This window comes from Engystomops pustulosus, chromosome 7 (assembly GCF_040894005.1).
Source record: "Engystomops pustulosus chromosome 7, aEngPut4.maternal, whole genome shotgun sequence".
Lineage (NCBI taxonomy): Eukaryota > Metazoa > Chordata > Amphibia > Anura > Leptodactylidae > Engystomops > Engystomops pustulosus.
The window spans coordinates 122453084-122477354 of record NC_092417.1 but is presented as its reverse complement, the minus strand read 5'-3'; the positions used below and the strand labels follow the sequence as shown (position 1 = coordinate 122477354).

Here is a 24271-nt window from a genome sequence, read left to right as displayed (position 1 = left end):
TTGGTTTAGGGTCTCAAATCGACCTGATAGGTCCTCTTTAAGGCGTATATAGACATAGGCATTTTCATGCAATTTAGTCGATACATCATGGTCATATATTCACATGAACAAATCATCACAAAATCACTAAAATTGAAATAACCACAAATATAACTTTCAGATTCTAAGACTATAATAAACTGCAAAATATAGCGATTAAACGGATTAAAATGTAAAGGAACCCCTAGTACATTTTATATTTTGTGAAGGCAGACAATCGGGGGATTGTATTTGCCTTTGTTAAGCCTTTGCCGCAAACCGATGTAATAACACAATACAATACAATTTTAAATTTTGCAAAAAAAAAAAAAATGGACAATTTAGAGTGTGGTTGGACTTTGATGGCGGAGGAAGGTCATTAAAAATACATAATACACCTGCGCTGTCCTAGTAAATGATAGTTAACGTAGTACCTGTGATGGAGTGTGAAGAGTCCTGGACGATAATTGTATCCAGTCCACATTGCTGTCATTTACCTGAATGATCCAAAGAGGTTTCTGCATCCAAGAAATTGGCATATAGATGAGGTGAGTGGCGCACTTTGAAGCGCTTCAAAACGGTTTTCTTCGATAGTAATAGAAAGCGGTAGGAAGCCGAAGAAAGCAGTGACTTTTGAGACGTGTCCAGGAGAAGTTTACTACGTTAACTATCATTTATATTACTAAGACATCTCTGGTGTATTATCTATTTTTAATCAAAGTAATAATACGTTGGTGTCCAGCAAAGGGTATATGGACAGGTCTCACAGGCTTAGCCCTCTCCATACGGAACGAGTCATTAACGATAGCAAAGGTGTTAACCATTTACAAGCTGTACAGTGGTGCATAGGCGCTGCCATCGTGGCTGAGATTGTTGCCCCCTGCTCGCCTGCATTTATTCAAGCAGCAGGTACAAAACAATAGCATTCACATTCAGACATCAAACATAAACAACATCCTTCCCTGTCTGGGTGCTAGCTAAACAAGAGAGTTTCCCTAACACAACACTAAAGCAAAGTCACCTGAAAGGACATTGATGTTCCAGGCTTGGAAGTGAGGGCTGTAGTGCACTCTCTCCTTTCAAAGAGAGTTCTGTCAGCTCTGCTCAGCAGCTTTATGCAGCCTGATTAGGCTGCTACCACCACCTGTGTCCAAAGTGCTGAACAACACAAAACCTGACCTAGCTCAATAGGGAGGTGGAATGGACCGCCCCACTACCAACCTACAGATCCATTCCATACAAACCCGGCCCAGGAGAGTTTTAATGTGCAAAACCCGAAGGTAATATCAGGATGGCACCGTTTGAGTTTCTCACTTGAACATCAGAGATGAATCTGATTGTTTTCTTATGAAAGCAGCGACATGTTTCAGCTGCAGACTGGAGCCTTCATCAGACATGACACATAAACATTCAGGGAATATATTAAATATATCCGGAAGACCGGATGTCCGTGATAGGTCATGTGAGTTACCGGGGGTCAGGAGTCTAATGGAGTTCCGTTTGTGCATCGGATGTTATAGACTTAGAAGTATCTAAACTTGGAATAAAACATACAAAAAACATAAATACACATACAAATAAGGTCTGAAATTCCATGAAGAATAAAACCACACATTAATGTGTTCCAAGTGCCGGGGTAATTAAATCCAAGGACATGATGCATGTTGTGCCATAGTAGAAAAAGAAAAAACACATATATACATCTCTATATATGGTAGACAAACTAATGTAGATGCAAGAAGTAGGACTACATCAAGTAAATGGAATTGACTACGGATGGCACCGAGGGACAAAAAGTGGTGATTGCCGAAAGGACCCGATGTATTTAGTGCACTGTAGGTCTCCAAGACTACAAGTACTCGCAAGGGACAAAGGAGGGTATAACCAGATTGCTGGATAACTAAGAATGGACGGGGCCACTGGTTTGAATGTACGGGAAACATATTCCAAGATGGCAACATTATTCCTCTCTTGAAAGAAGAAGGGGAACCAAGGTATGATTGTGAAACAGAGTGATAGTTCTATAGACTTCATTAAATGAGAACAAAACAACATGTGTAAAGTAGCAAATAAATGAAAAGTAACTTTATTGAAGTTTGGACACAAGATTGGAGGATACTAGGTTTATCAAGAAAACCCAAACAAATCTTTTTCTTGATAAACCTAGTATCCTCCAATTTTGCACTTTTGTGCACATATTACACCATTTTTAGCCTTTTGATGCAACCATGATGTAACATTCTTGTGATGCGATCATCATGGCTGATTGCATGTTCCGGTATGAGTGTCGGGCGAATGGGTGAATGCGCATGGGCCCATGCAGTACACATGTTGGTCTGAGTGTGTCCATAACAACTGACGATTAAGATTTAAGATGTATTTGAGACAAATTTGGTTCTTTGTTCATGTGTACGCTGCACTTTGTATGAATCACATATGCACTCTTGCACTTTAACAATCATTATTATTATTGTCTTTATTAGAATTATTGTTACCTATACATTATTATTATTATCTATGATATTGTCTATAATGTTGTCCATAATATTATCTATGATATGATATTGTCCACAATGTCTATAATAACTATCATTATCATTGTTCTGGACACGCATAAAAGCATTTGTATTATATTTTATCTGATGTACACACTTCCACTCATCATGTTCACTCATTGATAGCAATCCACCTCGCTCCCTTCACTTAGATTAACATGTTCGTACTCACCATCATCTCTCCATCCGCATCCTCGGCGTTGCCTGGAGACGGGAGGTGCGCGTGCGTGGTTGGCGAGCCGCGTCAGCGGAAGTGACGCCGCCCCGCGGCGTGCTCCTCCCCGTTTCCGGTGACGCCGACCCGGGCGCAGTCCCGACACACACCGGCCGTACACTAACAGCATCTGGCACAGGTATATATACTTGGGTACTCCGTTAGCAGGGCACCCCTGAGGAAGCCGCGATACGCGGCGGAACACGTGGGGCGACTTGTCCTGGGTCCACATCTCCACCTCACATCCCTGGTAAATATTGCAGGCTAGATGGGTGTCTAGTGGGCATGCTATCCACTTTCAGCCACTCCAGCGCAGAGGATTCACATGCACTTTCGTGCTCTTATTCCTACACATCCTCGGGCTGGACTGTCTGACAGCTATTTTGCCAACACCTTTTTCCCACAGACGCATGCTTGGTTCACACATTTATTATTATTTTTTAGTGGGATGGTTTATGTGAGGCCCAGGTCTGGTTAAACCCGACATTATCAGGTGTCGGGCTCCAGTGGATCTTGTATATATGGGTGCACCAGGGTGCATTCCTTTTTAAATGATTTTATGATACTCTTGTCCTGTTTATGTTTGTCTTGTGTCCAAACTTCAATAAAGTTACTTTTCATTTATTTGCTACTTTACACATGTTGTTTTGTTCTCATTTAATGTAGCCCATTTTTGCATGTGTGTAGCCCAATGATTGGGTGTTTTTCAACAGTACAGATCCCAATTCTGTATATATAAGTTCTATAGACTTGATCACTTCGTTCAGCTTGTATATCCAATAGGATTCTCTACGGTTAAGTATTTTAACTCTATTAGATACTGATATTTGTTCGATAGGTGCAACCTGTATACAATCAAAATTCCTCTCATGTTTGAGGGAAATGTGTTTTGAGAGGCTTTGCTTAAGAAACCCTATATTTATGCCGTTGACCATTGAGTCTCATTCTAAGGGACTGTAACGTGCGACCAACATATTGCTGGCCGCATGAACAGTCAATCGGATAAATTACAAAGTTTGATGCACAATACAGGCAGTCCCCGGGTTACATACAAGATAGGGTATGTAGGTTTGTTCTTAAGTTGAGTTTGTATGTAAGTCGGAACTGTATATTTTATCATTGTAATCCCAGCCAGAACTTTTTTGGTCTCTGTGACAATTGGATTTTAAAAATGTTGGGTTGTCATAAGAATCAATATTAACACTAAAGCTCCATTGCAGACACCTTTGATAACTGTTACAGCTGATCATTGTAGCCTAGGACTAAAGTACAATAAATTACCAATATCCAGAGGTCCGTTTGTAACTATGGGTCGTATGTAAGTCGAGTGTTCTTAAGTAGGGGACCGCCTGTATAGGCTATTTTTGATTTTAAAGGTTTCTCCTTTAAAGGAAACCTACCATTTCAAATGGTAGGTTTAAGCTGTAAACACCGAGCACCAGCTCAGGGTGAGCTGGTGCCGGTGCTTAGTTTCGTTAGTGTTAAAACCGCGGTATCGCGGTTTTAACACTTTTTAAACTTTATAGCAGAAGCCGCTTCGGCGCTGCACGCGACCGTGCGCGCGCAACGCCTGCGGCATTTCCTATGTAGGCACGCAGCGCCTATGTGCGCACGCAGCGCCGAAGCAGTTTATGCTATAAAGTTTAAAAAGTGTTAAAACCGCGATACCGCGGTTTTAACACTAACGAAACTAAGCACCGGCACCAGCTCACCCTGAGCTGGTGCTCGGTGTTTACAGCTTAAACCTACCATTTGAAATGGTAGGTTTCCTTTAAAGGTTCTCTCAAAGTTTTTGCACCCTTATTGATGGTGTCGCAGCATAGGCATAGTTTGTGTCCACATTTGCTAATCCCAAGTGTATCATTATGACTTTTTTGTGCGTTTTTTTTTTTTTTTTTTTTTGTTCGAAGACTGCTTGGTGCTATCATGTTTCTAATTGTAGTGGCTTTCATAAATGTAATATTAGGCTGCCTGGGAAGTATGCCCCGTAAAACAGGGTCTCTCCTCAAAACATTCCAATGTTTACAAAGTGTTGTTCTGATGCTCGCATTGCCCCCGTCATACGTGGTGACAAAATTGATTGAACGTTTCTGTTCTTCCCTGTCTTTGTCTGATTTATCTACTGGTATTAAACATTCATTCTGTGTTTTGTCACCATATTTTTTATATGCCCTCTTAAGTAGTTCTCTGGGATATTTTTTCGTGGAACCTTTTCTTTAAAACAGACGATTGCTTCACATAGTCCTCTTGGTAAGTGCAATTTTTCCTTATTCGATGAAATTGGCTGAAGGGGACATTCTTCAGCCACTAAGGTTAAGTGGGTAGTAGTGACCCTTTTTTTTCTTTTGTATTCGTTAGTTCAAGGTCCAGAAAGATTATTTAGTCTCTGACGAGGTTCATAGTGAACCTCAGACCCCAATCGTTACTGTTCAGCGTTTCAACGAAATTCTCAGCCTCTTGTTCACTGCCCTGCTAGATGAAAAACAGGTCGTCTATATATAGCGTTAAAATGGACTATATTTTTTGACCAAAAGGTAGAATTATAGATAAATAGGGACTCTAACTGCCCCATGAAGAGATTGGCATAACTGGGGGTGGCTCGAGCCCCCATAGCTGTCCCGCAGACTTGATGATAAATCTATTCTTGGAACTCAAAGGTGTTGTGTTTGAGAACAAATTCCATACACTTAGATAGGAATTCAGTTTGTACAGTGGGTAAGCTAGTATATTCAGATAAATACCAGTGCATGGATTGTAGTCCAAGATCATGGGGGAAATTCGAGTAGAGGGATGAGATGTCAAGTGTAAGGAAAAGCTCATTTCTGTCCCATTTAAACTCTTCCAAATCCATTATCTGACTACCTGAGTCCCGTAGGTATGATGGTAATCCAGTAACTAGGGGCTGCAAGAATAGATCTATGTTATGTGAAAGATTACAAGTCGGGGACCTTATGCCCAATATTATGGGGCGACCTGGAGGGTTTTTTTCATCCTCATTGACTTATGGAAGATGGTAGAAGATTGGTAACGGCGGGTCTGTTATGGTTAAAAAACCTTTTCTCTTTTTTTTTTTTTTCTTTGTTGATTATTTATGTCTCAAAGGCTTCTTTGATGAATGTATTATATTAGTCTAAAAACGAGGGTGTAGGATTTTTCTTTAGGGGTCGGTAAATGGGTGCTCCCAATATTTTAAGGGCCTCTGTTAAATAATCCTTTCGATGTTGGATTACTCTTCCTCCCCCTTTATTAGCTGACCTGATCGTTAGAACTCCAGGGCACATAATTCACCTTTGGTCAGATTATCTCCTGGGCCCTGGGAGGATTTGATTTTCTTAAAATCATTTGCTACAAAAAAAATGACTCAATGTAGTGACCTCTGTGATATAGGATTAAACGTAGATTTTTATTTTTTTTTTTACTAACGTTTTGGTGTGTATAGGGGCCTGATTCATCTGCACCTTGTGTATTCTTGGTTTTCTTATTCTGGACGTACCTGTGTTTTATTTTTTTTATTAAAATATTCAGGTCTATGAACATTTGGAAATCATCGGTCGTTTTGTCTGGGCAAAAATTCAGTCCCCTGTACAATGCTGCTTTTTCATCATTAGAAAGGTGATTCGAGAGGTTAAAAATCTTAACCATCTCACTTACATTTATATTTTTCTTTTTGTTCCCGATTGGAATTCGGGGAATTTTTGTTGTTTCTGACTTCCTTTTTTTCTTGTCTTTTTCTATTTTTCCTCCCTCCTCTGCATCCTCTGAACCTCTTCTTCTTTTTGTTTTTTGAGGGGGTGTATCTAGCAGAATGAAATAATTGATAATTCTTTTTTGGACTGGTATATTTTTTGTGGAAACTATTAGGTGCAGGCGATAAACAGTACGTGGCCTATCTCGGACTTCGGTCTTTCATTTTTTTTAAAAAACTGTATATATTCCCAGTATGTTTTTGTTTCATGTTTTGCCTGATGAAGGCTCCAGTCTGGAGCTGAAACGCGTTGCTGCTTTCATAATAGAACGATCAGATTCATCTCTGGTGTTCGAGTGAGTGAGTGAGTCTCAAACCGTGCCTTCCTGATATTACTTTCGGGCTTTGTACATTTTCTCCACATTGTTTCGGGATCCTGGTCCCTGACTGTACATGGCTACTAAGGATTGGCAGCTGGACTCCTAAAATTCTAGAAACTTCCCTACCTTTCGTTCTCAGGTGAGAGTTCTGGTTTATAAAGTTCACTTTACACCTTGTACGTATGGTATTACCTGAGGATTGCGATTTGTTCCTTTTCCCCTAGCGCTTCTACTACTTTGGGGTGCTCTGGCGTTTGCCTTAGCCCCTTATCCCAGGAGAGTTTTTTAAATAACTGCTCCAACAACTTGTTTGAGCCATACTTTCAGGATTTACAGTATTTGCAAGTGGACAAACACAACCTCTGCATTAAGGCCCTACCAAGGGGAAACATACCACAGTTAACCACTCCAGTGTCTCACTATATATATTGTTGTGTTTAAAAATATACTGTATATACTTGAGTATAAGCCAAGGCACCGAATTTTACCACCAAAAACCAAAACCTATTGACTCGAGTTTAAGCAAAGGGTGGAAAATGCATTGGTCATTGCCTCCCAGAGGAATAGCCGGCCAGCCCCCTGCTGTGTATAGCTGGCTAGACCTGCCGCTGCCAACAGAAGAAGAGAAAACCTGTGGGGGGAGCCGGAAAGGTGTGTATTGACTTTTTTTTTTTTTTTCCAAGCCGAGTTTGAATTTTTCAGCAAATTTTTTGTGCTGAAAAAAATCTGCTTATACTCGAGTATATACGGTATGACACGCAAAGTAAATTAATTTTTTTGGGTCCAGAAAACACAGCCTACCATGTACACAAGTATTTTTGCTGAATATTGCACTTTGCTTCACACTGATGTATTATTGGACACTCCCTTACACAACGGTAACCCAAATGAAATACTATATATCCATAAACCCAGATAATGAGATAACAAAGTTCACTTTTAGATTGGTGTAATATTGTATAAGCAGTAATGTCTGTATAAATAATGGAGGGATGGTGTGAAATAAAAACTTTATTCAGCAATGTGTGTTTGTTTTTGGGTCACATGCAACTTTTTGTACAGGTTCTGTGTCGATATGTTAATATGAAGCCACATTAGGAGAAGAGGATTGCATGTTTATTTACTCCCTCCATTGCATATGAAAACAATCGCACAAATAGTTTTCTCAGTTCAGTTTTAACACCTCATCTATCTAACAACTTCTCCTTTACCCAGGTTTCTTGTATAAGCTGCCAAGTAAGATAATTAATTAATGGTCTCTATTTCAAAGCCCATAGGATTAAATTGTTCCAGACCACTGAAAGGATAAAGCGGCATTGGTTATGTTTCAAGTAAAGGTCTCTTTTATTAGGATTAGGGATTAGGACTTTTATGTTAATTGGCCCAAAGCAAGGGTTCTGAGGTACTGAAATCAACCTGTTCTATGATAGCTTTAATATGACAACATGAACCTTTTCCCAAACCATCACAGTAAATTCATATGCTGCTATAGCCTCATACAAATTACCTACTATTATGTGCTCTTTCGGAATCTTTCACTTTATGTACTTAAACTTTTTAATGATTGTATATATTTCTAATATCTTCCTAGAAGCTCTTCCTTCTAGGAAGAAAAAGGTTTTTTAAAGTTATGCAAATGCACCTGAGGGGTTCAGGGTTTCATAGTTGTTAATGGAGCCTGCAGCCCCTTAAAGGGTTTATCCGGGTGTTAAAAATTACTTATGACCATACTGGGGAGGGCTATTTAAAAAATAATAAACATCTACTTGCCTCGTCCGGCACTGCTGATGTCCCGCGCGGTGGCCCATCTCCTCTGTGTGCCGGTTTGATTACATTGGTCATAAGTCATTTTTAACACCCGGACAACCCCTTAAAGCTCATTTGCATATATAGATATTTTTTTAGAAAACCAGGACATGGGAAGCTTAAAAAGAGCAGTTCCTACCAGGGGGACACACACCAGTATGCCCGTGTGTTGATCCTGGTTGTAGATGTCCTTTTACTACTTACTACTACATCACATACCGGCAGTGGTAGTATGGAGAGGGCTCAAGGGCCAGTAACACGATCCCTCAACCCAGCAGCAGGATCACTACCTCTGACTTTTTGCAAGGAGGAACAGGAGGAGCACTGCCAGAGCCCTGCAAAATGACCTCCAGCAGGCCACAAATGTGTATGTGTCCACACAAATGGTTAGAACCCGAATCCATGAGGGTGGTATGAGGGCCCGACACATACAGATCACAGCACCATGCAGGAATTTTGCCAGAGAACACCAGGGTTGGCATATTCGCCACTGGTGCCCTGTGCGCTTCACAGATGAACGCAGGTTCACACTGAGCATATATGACAGACCTGAATCCGATTGAGCACATCTGGGACTTCATGTCTCTTTCCATCCACCAACGCCACACCACAGACTGTCCAGGAGTTGGCGGGTGCTTTAGTCCAGGTCTGGCAAGAGATCCCTCTTGAGACCATCCACAACCTCATCAGGAGCATGCTGAGGCATTGTATGGAGGTCATACAGGCATGTGGTTGCCACACACAATAATGAGCCTCATTTTTACATGTTTTAAGGACATTTCCTCAAAGTTGGATCAGCTTCAATTTTGTGGGTGATTCCAAATCCAGGACTCTATTGGTTTAAGAAATGTAATTTTTCGATGATTTTTTTTCTGTGATTTTGTTGTCGGCACATTCAACTTTGTACAGAACAAAGTATTTAATGAGAATATTTCATTCATTCATTCATACATCGGATATGTAATTTGAGTGTTCCCTTTATTTATCTCCTTTAATTTATGAATTGCTTTAAATGTTAATGTTTAAAATGTCAAGCTACTATTTAACACCGCTATTTTTGTATTTCCGTTATTTACTCTTCTGCTTCCCAAGGCCTCTTGAGTGCATTTTATCTGAGACAAATTTGCTGGATTGCCTTATTTTGTGGCAAATCATTTTATCATATTTTAGATAGTTGAGTAAGGTGTTATATTTTTCTGGACAAGGTGTTGCTTAAATGGAGACCTTTCATAGAGACTATCCAACCTTTGGATCACTTAACACACTTCCATAACAAAGTTTTGCTGTAATGGTATGGCATGAATCAGTAAGGGGTTAAGAAATCTAAAATCCTCTGCTCACCCTAGTACAGGCGGTCCCCTACTTAAGGACACCCGACTTACAGACCAGCCATAGTTACAGACATACCCCTCTGACCTCTGATGAAGCTCTCTGAATGCTTTACTTTAGTCCCAGACTGCAATAATCAGCTGTAAGGTGTTTGTAATTAAGCTTTATTGATAATCCTTGGTCCCATTACACCAAAAAATGTTTAAACTCCAATTGTCACTGGGGCCAAGTTTTCTTTTGTCTGGATCTACAATTATAAAATATACAGTTTCGACTTGCATACAAATTCAACTTAAGAACAAACCTTCGGACCCTCTCTTGTACGTAACCCGGGGACTGCCTGTATATCTTTTTACAGTCACTCTAAAAACATATGAAGCACATAATTATTGTATAGTACTCTGCAATGGTTCTATCGGTTCACCAAATCCAAGCAGCTGGGCATAGAAAAGATATTTGATAACCAAGTTCCCCTGATACATATACTTTAATTAAGACACTTAATTTCCTTTTAGATGTTACCGCTCTGATAGAACATGGTGACTCTTTCACAGATATCTGGTCATGCTGCTCCGTAAAACTGTCAGCATAACACCCTTTATATAGTGCTTCAAAGGGAAAAGATTAAAGAGGCAATCCCATCTTGTAGAAATAACCTAAGTGTTTTATGATTTGCCTTTTAATGGTGCTTGTAAAATGTCAGGGAAAAGATTTATCAAGAATAATCTGTTATTTGAGCAATAGGTCGACTACCTTTTTTAAGGTTATTTTCAGTTAATAAATTCATTGTGTGTTAAAGTCGGTACAGTTTGGTTATTTTAATAAAGAACCTAGATAACAATTAAAAGGAAATTTACTAAATGTCATACATGAGTTGACTATAAAATGGAAGACAATCTTTAGTTAAGGCTAGCTGCTCATGAACATGTTTTTCATGTGTAGCCAACAGTGAGCTTACATGGCAATGGGAAAAGACTGCCTCAGCTTAAAACTGCGAAAGGGGCGGACCTGCTCTTTAATATGCTGCTAGGGCAGTCGTCTCATGCAAATGGCTGTGGAAACCAGACATGTTCTAGCATCTGAAGCAATGACTAGCACATGCCCAGAATATACAAGTGATTTTCAATAAATTAGAATATCAGCAAAAAGTTATTTTTTTTCCAAGTTATGCAATTTAAAAAATTAGAGTGAGCTTTTACAAGTGTTTTATTATTATCTCAGAAAATTCAAATGAAGGCTTTTTAAATGGTCCCTTAGTCTGGTTTAGTAGGCCACACAATCTGGGCGGAAGATTGTGATTGTGCTGACAGATGTCAGAAGGCAGTCATTGACGCACTCCACTAGGAGGGTAAAGGTCATTGCTGAAGAAGCTCGCTGTTCAGAGTGCTGTATCAAAGCATGAGTGGAAGGAAAATCTGTGGTAGAAAAAGGTGCACAAGCACCTGGAATAACCGCAACCTTAATTATTGTTAAGAAAAGGTCATGGGTTACAAGTGTCGCATTCCAGGTGTCAAGCCACTCCTGACCAATAGACAATGCCAGTAGCAAAAATAACTGGACTTCTTCTCAGTGTTGTTTGCAGGTTAAAGTAAATTTTGCATTTCATTCCAGAGTCTGGAATGGAGAGGCCCACGGTCCATGCTGCTTTAGGTCTAGTAAGTGATGGGTAGGGAGCCATGTCATCTGCTGGCGTAGGTCCACTGTGTTTAATCAAGACAGAGTCGGCACAGGAACTTGTAGAGCACTCCATGCTTCCCTCTTACGACAAGTTTTTTTGAGATGGAATTTTCATTTTGCGACAGGACTTGACACCTGTCCACACCGCCAAAAGTACTGCCTGGTTTAATAACCGCAATTTCGCTGTGCTTCATTGGCCAGCAAATACTCCTGACCTTAACCCCATAGAGGATCTATGGGGAATTGTCAAGAGGAAGATGAGAAACTAGAACTGTGCTTCTAGAAAACATCTCCAGTTCCATCAGCAGACCGCCTCCATGCCATGTTGCATTGATGCAGTCATTCATGCAAAAGCAGCCAGGACCAAGTATTGAGTGCATTTACTGTACTTTTCATTTGGCCAACATTTCTGTGTCAAAAAAGATTTTATACAGTCAGTCTTGTATTATAATCTAATTTTCTGAGCTAATAATTTGTTTTCCTTGGCTGTAAGACATAATTATAAATAAAGAATTTTTTTTCTCTGTCAGTTAGTATAATAAAAGTCATCACCCGTTACAGTATAAATCAAATTTTATTAAAAAACATCCCAATGATCGCAGTATATTGTTCAATATTATTTAAAAAAACACTCAAAAGTTCCAAATCATTATGCACAGCAGAATTTCAAAATATTTTATAGATTGTAAAGAAATTAAAATGGTCATTTGTTGAATTGCAGCATTAGGAGGTTACATTCACTGACATCAAAAGCTTTTTCAATCCAAAACCACCTAACAGACCAATTTACATGTTAACATATGACTCATTGTTTGATATCACCTTTACAATTCTTGCATTCATTGAACTTGTGAAATTTTTGAGAGTTTCTGCTTGAATTTCTTTGCATGATGTCATAATAGCCTGGTCGTGGTGTAGTGTGCCATTGTCTTGGAACAGAGTTATGCGACTTTCAAGTCATACAGTCAAGTCCCTCTTGTGTGTGTGTGGTGAACTAGTCAGTGGGGGACCATAGAAAGACTAGGTCAAGTGTAAGTTAAGTCTGTGTCACAGATGGATTGCATGGCATGAATCCCTTATGCCCAAAAGTTGTTTAGAAAAGGGCCTAGGCGCCAAATGGGTTTGAATGTGCCAGTACCTGATTGTTATCTCCGACAAATGTCATTTGGAGAGAGACAAACCTGTTGGAGTGCTACAAGGTTGCTATACCATCACGTCAGAGTTTGAGAAGTCTCGGTGGTAGTAGTAGGGAAAGTCTCAGGATATGTTGTATAGGTTATTGCTTTTACCATGATGAAATGTTTCCTTTAGTGAGAGGACTGCATATCTCTCAGGTAGCTTCTGTCATTCCTAAGCAATAATCCTGGGCCTAGGGGCTGTGCAGGTTTATTACAGTTGATTGGTAAAGATTAGAATACTGATTAATTTAATGGAACCTGTCATCAGGAACTCTTCTGGTTTTCCGATAACCTCACAGAGAATAGTGTATACAATGCCAACGAGTTTTCATAGTAAAACTATATTTTTCTGAAAAAAAAATAAATAAAGATCAAACTGTATGCAGAGCTGTTTTCCTAGACCCATGGGAGTAGCCAGTAGGGCAGACAAGTATGATAACTTAAGGGGGAAGGGGATATGGGGAACATGGGAGATTTTTTTTTTTATTCGGTGCATAATGGAGCGGCTTCCTGAGGGTGGGGGGAACCACTGGGACTAGGGACAAAGATCTGCATACAGTAAGGTAAACTTAGATCTAACTTAAAGATGGTTTAGCTATAAAAACTTTTTGGCAATGTGTACACTATTGTATATGACAGGTGCCCTTTATTGTCAAATGTAGGGTGCCCTCTAGGACATTTGCGATTACTTTTGACAGACAGTTGTCCCTTCTGATGTTTCTATATACATGGAGTTGACCATACATGACAAAATTTACTTCCTGTGTTGTAATTACTTTATGACAGCTCCTGTATTTTTTTATAGTGATTTTTTTTTTAACAATGTGTGTAATGCAAAACATTACACAATGCAATAACCCCGACATATTGATTGGAAACGGAGCTAATTAGTGCTAAATGTCTACTTTTCAATGGTTCGTGTCATGTCTTCCTTTTTTTCTAACCAAACTACCAGTTTAGAGGTAAAAGGATTTGCTTAACTTTTTTGTAATGAAAAATAAAGCATTCAACATCAAAATGTTTTCTAATTAGTTTGTCCAAGTTGCTTTGTTCAGTTGATAACATATGTGTCAGGTAGTGACATAGTGAGTACTAGCATACTTAACTGGGACCTAGAGCAGTATTGAAAATTTCATGCACATTTGTGCTTTTTCAGTCTGCTTTATTCACATCATTACAGAGTTTTCTCGGGCGTTTTATTATAGCAGCAAGTCTCCACTTGGTAGCTTTCGAGCCTTCAGAAAAGAAAACTGCTAAAAAGTGGAAATGGTAATAAAACCATTATTTCATCTAATTTGTAGGCAGTTATGATCATGGTGCCAGCCTGAGTAGATATTAAAAGGAGATATTTGCCGTGCATAGGATACAAAAATAAACACTTCATTTGGCCCTCAGTTTATTTGATTTATTTAGCTTCAACATGTCCTTGTCCTTTTCTCTAACCTCTGCTTTATTGTCTGACATTTGCATACCATGTGTCATTGGTTAAAGTTTTTTAAAAAGAAAAATGAAGTTTTGTTTATTTTTTGCCTGGGGATTTTAATCCAAGATCCTCCTTTTGTGTCTGTTTTGGCTGCACTATCACTTTGCTCTTCCACAGTATTCCTGCCAGTAAAGGTCAGCTAAGAGTGAGTTTTTGCAGAAGTCACAAGAGTGTTTTGGTTTTTCCCCTCTCTGTGCTTAATCAACCTAGTAAAACTTAATTAAAACTTAACAATCTGAAAGGGGCTTGTAGAAAAGCATGCACATGCTGCAGATGCAACCTCATTCATATAAACTGATCAGATATCTTCAAAAATATCTACCATTTGTTATATGGGTGTGATATCACCCTTAGATGTATGGATATTATAAATAAATAAAGGTACTTCCCAGTAGAGGGTTTTTCTCTCATTTCTTGCTCTCCAACTTGGAAAATCCATAACTGAGGGCTTATTCGTTGCATATCAAATTTTACCTGAAATTGGCAAAAAGCATTTGAATAAATTTCTTGTGGGCTCTGTTTTTACGACTTTCACTGCAAATAATACCTCTGCTTTATTCTTTGGTGCGGTACAATCACGGTAATACCAAATTTCTATAGGTTTTGGCAAAACGTAGAATAAAGTGGAGGGCTCGCATCCAGAAGGCTTCTTGTAGCATTTATTATTATATACTCACAAATATGTTAAAAACGAATATTCATGGTGGGGAGGGAAAGACCGCAGGACGTCACAAAACGACAAGGGAAAAAACAGTTGTTTCACGCTCGTGGTGCTTAATCTGGTTCACGTCACCTGAGGTTTAGTACATGTTGATCTGATGTTTTATTGTAAAGGTTGGTAAACAAATTCCCCAGAGGCCCCTACAGAGTAGTGCCACACAATCGCATATCTCTTTTCTAGACATATATATAGTGGCACCGCCATCTTTTTTAAGCCGCTGGCAGCGTTGCCCACAGCGTTCGTCAGGAAAACGCCCGCGATCAGTGCTAGCATCGACGCTAGCAATGTGCAGCAAAGACTTACTGGCTATGGACAGGGCTCGGCCCGTGAGCCTTCTCCATACACCAAGACCGGCTTGCGCAGTACTAGTATGGCTCAAGTCGGAAGGGGTTAAAAAAATAAATAAATAATAATTGCTTAGCTCCCTGTAATAACAAATAGAAAAACAGACCAAGAAGTATAAACTGCAGTGGACAGGGGCAATAAAAGAAACTGAGCGGGTGTGGAAAGTCTGCAAAAGTCTTTCTTTTGCTCAAATTCCATCTTTTCAGATAATGACCCAGATCTATTAAACAACCTACTTTTTTTTCTTTGCACTATAAAGAATGTCTTTAGGTTAGTTTGCATAAGTTTTGTTTCACGGTTGATCTGTATCCAAAAAAAAAAAAAAAAGTGCACCTAAAGGGGGGTGGTAGTGCTTCGTCGGAGTTTGCGACACATGTAACACAGCGACTCGACAAAATTGTGCCACATTGCATATTAAACTTGCACCAAAAATAAAATCGGGCACATATCCAGAGATGTGCAGGGTGTGCTAGATAATTGAAGTCTATGGCCCACATGTACTAAAAACAGGGCACACTACACTAGGTGCAGTTTGCCTGTGTAGTGTGCAGAGGAATACTGTTCTCCATGCATCTGGATCTCCCTGCAATGTTCTGACCCAGTGCAACTTTTTTTTTTTTATTTGGTGCACCTTTAACATAGGGCTTGTGACTTTTCATGATATATGTAACGCATGGTCCGACTGGGCACTGGAATGCCCATTTCAGTGCAGTGCCCATTTTGTGTGGCATGAAGAGTAGTGCAGCCATGACAAAAGGTGTAAGCAACATGTAGAAGAAAGTAACGGCACTCACCCACTTGTTAGAAAGCCAAGTTTGACTTGAGAAAGCGCCACTGAGCGCAAAACGGCCTCGTTGCCAAGGCTTGCTTCTCCCTGCATGTGATTTTATGCTTCTTCACCTGAATAAAGGACATTGCACTTTTCTAACAAGTGAGTGAGTGCCGTTACTTTCTTCTACATGTTGCTTATGGACTTTAATGTTTATTAACTGAGCACCACCGCATGGTCCTGTACCACGATCTCTGGTTCCTGGGTCGGTCTGTGGCTTAATGTGAGTCGAGTGAGGATGATGCTCTGATGGAAGATAGTACCTGCCAGTTTTCCTTCATGTGAACTTATGACAAAAGGTGTGGCGCATGTACTTCCTAAATTCATGTGCAAGCAGTTTGCACATAAAACAAAGTGAAAAGTCTGACAGAAAACTAAACTAGTGCATGGCCCTTGGTACATGTTGACCTGTGTTGGTAAATAGTGTAAACTGCATTTTTTTAAATAAATCTGGGCCAATTTGTCACCAGTAAAGTATCAATCTTTACCCAAGATTTTAGACTTGGATTTTTTTCAAATCATTAAAATAATAATACTCTAAAAAAGAATACTAAATAAAGACTAAATACTAACCCCCTAATCCTACAATTCTGTCTTCAGACAGCGGTCTTAAAGGGGTTTTCCCACAAACTTAAGTTAGGCAATATCCCGTGGATAGGCCTAACTTGCTTAACAGTGGGGGTCTGCCTGCTGAGACCCCCACAGATCGCGAGACCCCTTGTCGCTCCGTCAGACTAATGGAGAAGATGGCCGCGCATGACCATTAAATCTTTATGGAGCTGATGGAGATCTTTGGCGCTGGGCAATTTCTGTCAGCACCATAGAGATTAATGGAGCCGAACTGTCCACTTTCCACTTTCAGCAAAGTTATACAATTTTCTTATACACTTTTCGGTGTCAATTCCTCATGGTTTTCTGGATCTCTGATTGCTGTCTTTCTATAGAAAGCTTCTATGTTTACTTTTACTGGATAAAAATCTGTCCAGGTTGATGTGATGGACACGTAGGTGCATGCACCATTATTATCTCTGATTACTCTGATACTAATGGCTGGTGCACCTGCGTGTCCATCACATCGCCATGGACAGATGTATATCCACTGGAAGTTAACATAGAAGTTTTCTATAGAAGGACAGGAATTAATATAGAAAGTATATTGGAAAATTGTGTAAATTTTCCTTACACAAACCATATCAATTTTCTCAAGACGTTTCCCCGGAAATGTAGCGCGACTCAGGTGGTCTTTTTCCCCAGTTGTTCGGCTGGATGCTGCTGTACAGCTCAAAGGCGCATTGGGCTGCAAACTGCTACAACCCTGGTTTATTACAGCTAAGTTTCAAACCATATATTGTACTCTCAAAAATCCAAATTAAAAAGGCTTATTGTCAATCTCTTAAAACAGAGTGTAGCTCATCCGCTTCATCTGCGGCAGTGTTGCAGTAGTTTGCAGTTCCATCTTTGCGCTGTATAGCAGTATCCAGTAGGTTGATGGGGTGAGAGGAACCACCTGAGTCACGCTGTGTTTCCAGGTGATTTTCTGGAGATGATGCATCTGGGTGACTGAGTAATGATTTTCCTTATCCTTCTCGTTGGTTTCTACTCTTCCCTATGACTTTCAAAACGTGTAAGCGGAGATCCATTTTTGAGTGTTCTAAGAGTCTAGGCCCGCAGTAGGTTAAGGTTATCTTCACCACCTGCAAAGAACGTGCCTAAAAATAACACTTTATAGACCTCTTTCAGTTGCTTCCAGTCCATGTGTGTAGAGTTTACCTTTTGTGTACAGTAGTGTGTTTTTTTTTCTAAGAGCAGGGCATAGGTCAGAGGTGGAAACAACATGTAGACTTGAGAACTTTGAGAACTCCAACCAACACATAGTAGTTTTTGTTCTCATCTAGGTTATAACTGTGTATAAAATTAAGCTGTATCTGATGTAACATAATTACTATTTTGATCATCATACATTGTTTAGCATTGGAGTCTACATAACACAGTAAAAATACCGTACATAATATTGGCCCAATGTCTGAATGGAAAATTACCTTCGTTAACTTTGTTCCAGGAAAGCTTTCCCCTTGTTACAGGTTTCTAAATCCTTTATTTTAAAGGATACATATCTTTGTACAATTACTTGAGGTCCGACTGCTGATACCCACCAGCAATCATTGTAGCTCTTTTATTGGTAGTGAGCTTCTACACCTCTCTTTTTAATTATATGGGATTGATGGAGATGGCCACGTACAGCACAGATAGAAATCAACAGCATTGCTCACTCATATGAACACATGTGTGCAACTTACATGAGGTAAAGAAAAAAAAAAACACCAGTTCTTATAGAACTGTCTGTATCCTTCAGCATTGATCTAAAAATTAGAGCATAACACCTTCCCTGTGATGCATTTATGAATTTTTGTGTTTTCTTTTTCTTTTACTCCCCTTCCAAAATTCCAAACTTATATTCTTAAATGGAAGCCTTCCCACTACCATCACCTTTAGTAGGGTATAAAATGTTATTTTTAATATTCACTTTTTCATGTCAAAAGTCATCCATTTACTCTACCTCAGGAATGGGTCACAGCAGGGAGCTTAAAAAGGGCCTAGATGCCTTTTTACAGCCAAAGAACCTTAATGGTTACATTATATTATAGAACTGTTTCTTTACATCCCTCCCCCTAAGCTCTGTCCTTTTCCTTCCTTGGTTGAAAATGATGGACATACGTCTTTATTTCATTCTAACTAGGTAACTAAATTGCCTTAATATGTTTCGTGGTGTAAACCTCTGCACCTGCTATTCTACAAAAGTCAGGTAGAAGTTCCTATCGTTGAGCAACAACTCTGTGTGCATATTGATACATGGAGGACTGTCGGTCATGGTTAGGACTGTCCCTGCAACTTTACAGCATAGAAAGAACAAAACCTTTTCCCAGTAAACTATTTATCCATGTACATCTCCTGTATGAAATGTTGCTTGTGTTTTCATGGTCAAAGGTGTATTTTATATTCACCCAAAAATTCATGATAATTTGTACATTTACTTGATTAAAAATCAACTTTGCTTAAAAACTGTATTGATCTTCAAACGTAATTAATTTTTTTTGAACTTGTAAATTTTTTTTTTTTTCTTAAGTGGAAGCCATAAGATCATCTGATCACATCTTTTGTTTCCTGTATGAGAGCTGTATGCACAAGCTACTGTGTAATTTTTACTAAATCTGTTATGCAAAGTTGCTTATTTTTTGCGTAAAAAAGTGCTATTTAGCCACTACGGTGCTTTTCTTCTTTTCTCTCCAGGTACAGCTATATGATTGACAATGTAATCCTGCTTATTACGGGGACCTTGCATCAACGTTCAATTTCTGAGCTTGTGCCCAAGTGCCACCCTCTAGGCAGCTTTGAACAAATGGAAGCTGTGAACATCGCCCAGACCCCTGCAGAATTATATAATGCCATACTTGTTGACACTCCTTTAGGTAAGTTTGATAAAATGTATTAATTTCATAATTTCAGCCACAGTGCATCTTCTCCCAGCAAATTATATACACCCCTTTTGGCAGACTATGCTAGGTCTTACTAGTCATAGAATTGCACTATAGCCTGCATCAGTAACAGACGCAGGCTATGGCTAGTGCACAGATGCAGTGCACAGCCCCCTTTACGCTGCGCCATGCCCACTTGGCATGGAGGTGGCATAAGGTTGAATAGTAAAGCAATTCTGACTATATCAAGGCTTCACAAGGATATATAGGTTTGAATAACCCGGGTTGGTGTAAGACACGCTGCCCCAATTAGGCTAAGTCTGACAAAAATAGTGGGGTTCAAGGTAGAGTCTTACACCAACCCGGGTTTTTCAAACCTATATATCCTTGTGATTCCCTATCCGGCACTACCACTGTACCGGACTCCGGGAAGACGCAGCATACCCCACCAACGAACATTGGAGATCAGATGGTACAACGAGTATCTGCTCTAGACGCATAAGACACAAGGTGTCTACAGGTGAGCAGATACCCTTAACACTTCACCATACTCTCAAGTGACTTATTGCACTAGGGGCGCCGCCTGTGTCTCTTCCTATTATATCAAGGCTTGTCCACCAGATATCTGGCGTACAAGCTTTAATGAAAGGCATTGTTAGTTTCCAGAGTTCATTGTAAAGGGACTTATGGACTGAAGTTATAGGGCTTTGATGGCGAACCTTTTAGAGCCTGAGTGCCCAAACTTCAACCAAAAACCACTTATTTATTGCAAAGTGCCAACGCAGTAATTTAAGCAGTAATGTATTTCTCCTTGTTCTTTGAAAACTTTCAATCGTTCAGCCTCCTAAAGACACCAACGCAGTTGAAAGGAGGAGGGCAGCTTCGCCTATCATTGTAGGAAGATTCTGTAGGAAGATTCTTTGAGTCCTGTCTGGTGAACTTCATGCAGGGGTGATGGCCTGGGTGCCCACAAAGAGGGCTCCGAGTGCCGCCTCTGGCACCAATGCCATAGGTTCGCCACCACTGGTATAGGGTATTGACTTTGGGGTTTGTTTTAAGTTTCCTTACTTTTCTAAAAATGGCCATTCCATATGCCTCATATTTGCTGATGGCTACATGTTCTTGGTTTAAAGGAAATCTACCACCAGGATTGAGGATTGTAATCAAGCACATTGACATACTAGTGTGTGCCCCTCTGGCAGGATCTGCTCTTCTTTAAGCTTCCTATGCCCTTGTTTTTTAGATAAAAGGCTTTAGAAATTATGTAAATTACCCTGAGGGGCTCCAGGATCCCTGAGTCTCTCAGGCTCATTTGCATAATGTTAAAAAGTCTTTTTTGTAAAATCCAGGGATAAGAAGCTAAAAGAAGAGCAGATCCTACAGGGACTCAGACCAGTATGTCGGTGTGCTTGGTTACAATCCTTCATCCTTGTGGAAGATATCCTTTAAGAAAAGAAGATCCCTAAAGAAAATCTATGGCATTGAAGTACATCATTTGCTGCCATTAAACTGAATCTACCAACTCCTGGATGACCTTTTGTGTACATATTCCCAGACATACCTTTCCTCTTTCCTACGGTAGTAATCTTTTAATGAGAAAAGTCTAGTTAAAATTTTTATGCAAATATGGACATATAGATGCATTTTCCACCATGACTGGAGACATTGGGGAAGTTTTATTCCCCGGCATATGGTAAAACCCAGACACCACGAGGCTCAGACCTCATGATATATCCGCCGGCCATTCCATGCTGGCGGCCAATCGACACCAGGTCTGGCCTTGTTTTGAGTAAAAACCTGCGAACGTTTAGCAGTGAATGTTCAGATTTTTTTTTTTTTTCCTTAAGTCTGCAGTCACCCTGATGGCAGCTGCACCCCTTCACTCCCCATAGACATTATGATTATTTCAGTGCTTCTACACCAGAAAACTGCTGTAGAAGCTGATAACTCTCTCACCTGTTTAATTTTACAATGCCCTTTACATTGAATTCACTTGCAGAATGACTTTGGGATTGGTTATAATGACAGATTTGGACCTGTTCTATTAGTTATTTTTCGGGCAAACCTAGGAGACTGGGAACAAAGATGTGAACTACTGGTCCTTAGACTGCATCTATCCAGTTCTCAGAAGTTCTCAGTGTTTTTATAGAAGTGAAGGTCTTGGAGAGCTGTCGATATAATCTATAATAACAAATATTTCATAACAGAAGATTAACTGCTTTAGTTATCTTATCACTGTTTTTTTTTAAGCTGCATTTTTTCAGGATTGCATATCGGAGCAAGATCTCGATGAAATGAACATTGAAATAATCAGAAACACACTTTACAAGGTGCGTGCAAATGTAGTCCATTTTAAAGACTAAAGTTTTACCATAGCTGTAGACAATAAAAGCCAAGTCGCAAGTGCAGAAATAAAACCACGAGGGGTTTTCTATGAAACTACAAATTTCTGGCGCACAGCCTGGAATTTTGACCTTTCCCACTTTTGCCACCTCCACATCACGTGGGCCGGGACTCGGCCGAAGCGAGGACATTTTCTGTAGCTTGCTCTAGGATGCTGGTGCAAACCATAGCAGAGTTGTATAATAGTTGTATAATAGTTTGTACAACCAATATACCATACCTGAAAACAAAAAATCTATTTAAAGAGGACCTCTCACCCCCGAAAAATACCCCCACCAAATTAGTTCCCCTGAATCCTGTCCCCAGGAGGGGGGGGTCGACCAGCCCCCTCATGGATCCGGCCGACTGCCGGGACCTGTATGGTTATTATTATTTGATAAGAGGTCGGATTGTTTAAAACTAAGTATGCACAGACACATTTTAATAAAAATTCAATAAATATAAAGGGGCTGGGGACAGGATTAGGGGGAACTAATTTGGTGGGGGTATTTTCGGGGGAGACAGGTCCTCTTTAAGCATGTATCATCTGCACTGTGCACCTGTGGGAGCGATGTCATGACTGGATCATGATAAATGCCTTCCATGTTGTATATTTTACACATATTATTCGTGGTGGGGGTGTTCTATTCTATATAAAGAGGTTTTCAGAAGTCTTCAAACTATAAGGCTAATGGATGAGCAATCGAACTTGTATTACATGCATTTATAAATTGGTGTTTGATTTCCAGGCTTACTTGGAGTCCTTCTACAAATTCTGTAAAAGCCTTGGAGGTACAACAGCAGATGCCATGTGTCCTATTCTTGAGGTAAAAAAAAAACTTATTCTCAAAGTATCACAAGTCTTTAATCCATAAAAGTACATCAAAAGTGACTTTTATGACATATAATATGGAAAGCTGGAAAGGATATTGGTAGAAATGTATGAACCCTACTTCAGGGGGCTGGTATTTTAGTGGGGAAAAGCTGATGACCGGTTCCCTTTATCTTCTCCAGTGTTACAGACCAAAACCAGTTAATTGCACACTTCTTTTATATTTTATCATTTTATGTTCATTAGTTGTTTGTTAATAAACTGCTTTACTCGATTCCTCGGCTGTACATGGCCTAAAATTGCACTACAATTATCCTTGCTGTCAACCATTATCTTGGTTCTTTGTGTATTGTATTGGATATACTTCTCATAAGTAGTGTTATTAAACTGCAAATACAACCCTGATAGAAAGCCTATTTCCTGTTGAGAGTCCAATTCTTTCACATATTGGGCTTGTTTTTCATATCTATATTGCATATATTCTAGCTTTGTCATGCAGATGTTTTATGAAATATTTATTGTGAAATAAATGTAAATAAGTTTCTGCAATTATTTAGTCTCATGAATGTACTCTTACTTTTTTCTACAGTTTGAAGCTGACCGCCGGGCGTTTATAATCACAATTAATTCATTTGGCACAGAGTTATCGAAAGAAGACCGTGCCAAGTTGTTTCCACACTGTGGTAAATTGTACCCAGAAGGGTTGGCCCAGTTGGCGAGAGCTGATGACTATGAACAGGTCAAAACAGTAGCTGACTATTACCCTGTAAGTAAATGTAAAATTCTGGTAATTTTTAATAGAATTTGTCAACTTGAAAATGCAGTGTAAATGACAGGAAACATGTTACTGAACAACCAGAGCGAAGGACACTGATCATTTTGTGTTTGTGAAGAGAAAAAGACTATTTTGGTCCAGGATTGTAGCTGGACTTGGAGCCCTGAGATTTGTGAGATCTTTCTTCCATAAACACTATATAGCATTGGGATCAGAAAACAATTTGTTTTGTCACTTTTGGGACAGATTGGCTTCTGGTTTATGGGATTTTATGCATATTTTATAATATTGCTATTCTAACATTACCTAAATATCTGCCTTGAGTTGTTTTGATCATGTTAATCATCATACATCAGATATACTACCTACAATAAATTTACTTCTGACATATGTTGCATTTACCTTGGGTGGCTACCATCTCAACTGCTCACAAAAAGTACTATGGCCGCCGTCAACATCACAGATCCTCGAGACGGTTGTCAGCTGCTTGCCTAGTGTAATCATGACCATCAAAGGCTATAGCCAAAAAACTATAATCTTGACTACGTAAAAACTATAAAATTTTGCTGCAGCTTTCTTTACATGTGTC

The 24271-nt window shown here is 39.6% G+C and overlaps 1 protein-coding gene across 1 annotated transcript in view; it reads left to right on the top strand.

The window, feature by feature from the left end:
• The window catches only part of ATP6V0D1 (ATPase H+ transporting V0 subunit d1), a 105348-nt gene that overhangs the window by 55842 nt on the left and 25235 nt on the right, over positions 1-24271 (top strand). Inside the window, exons 3-6 of the mRNA XM_072117720.1 lie at positions 19509-19687; positions 21944-22023; positions 22825-22902; positions 23497-23673. Of these exons, the coding sequence (XP_071973821.1) occupies positions 19509-19687; positions 21944-22023; positions 22825-22902; positions 23497-23673 (514 nt within the window). The remainder of the gene's footprint in view (positions 1-19508; positions 19688-21943; positions 22024-22824; positions 22903-23496; positions 23674-24271) is intronic.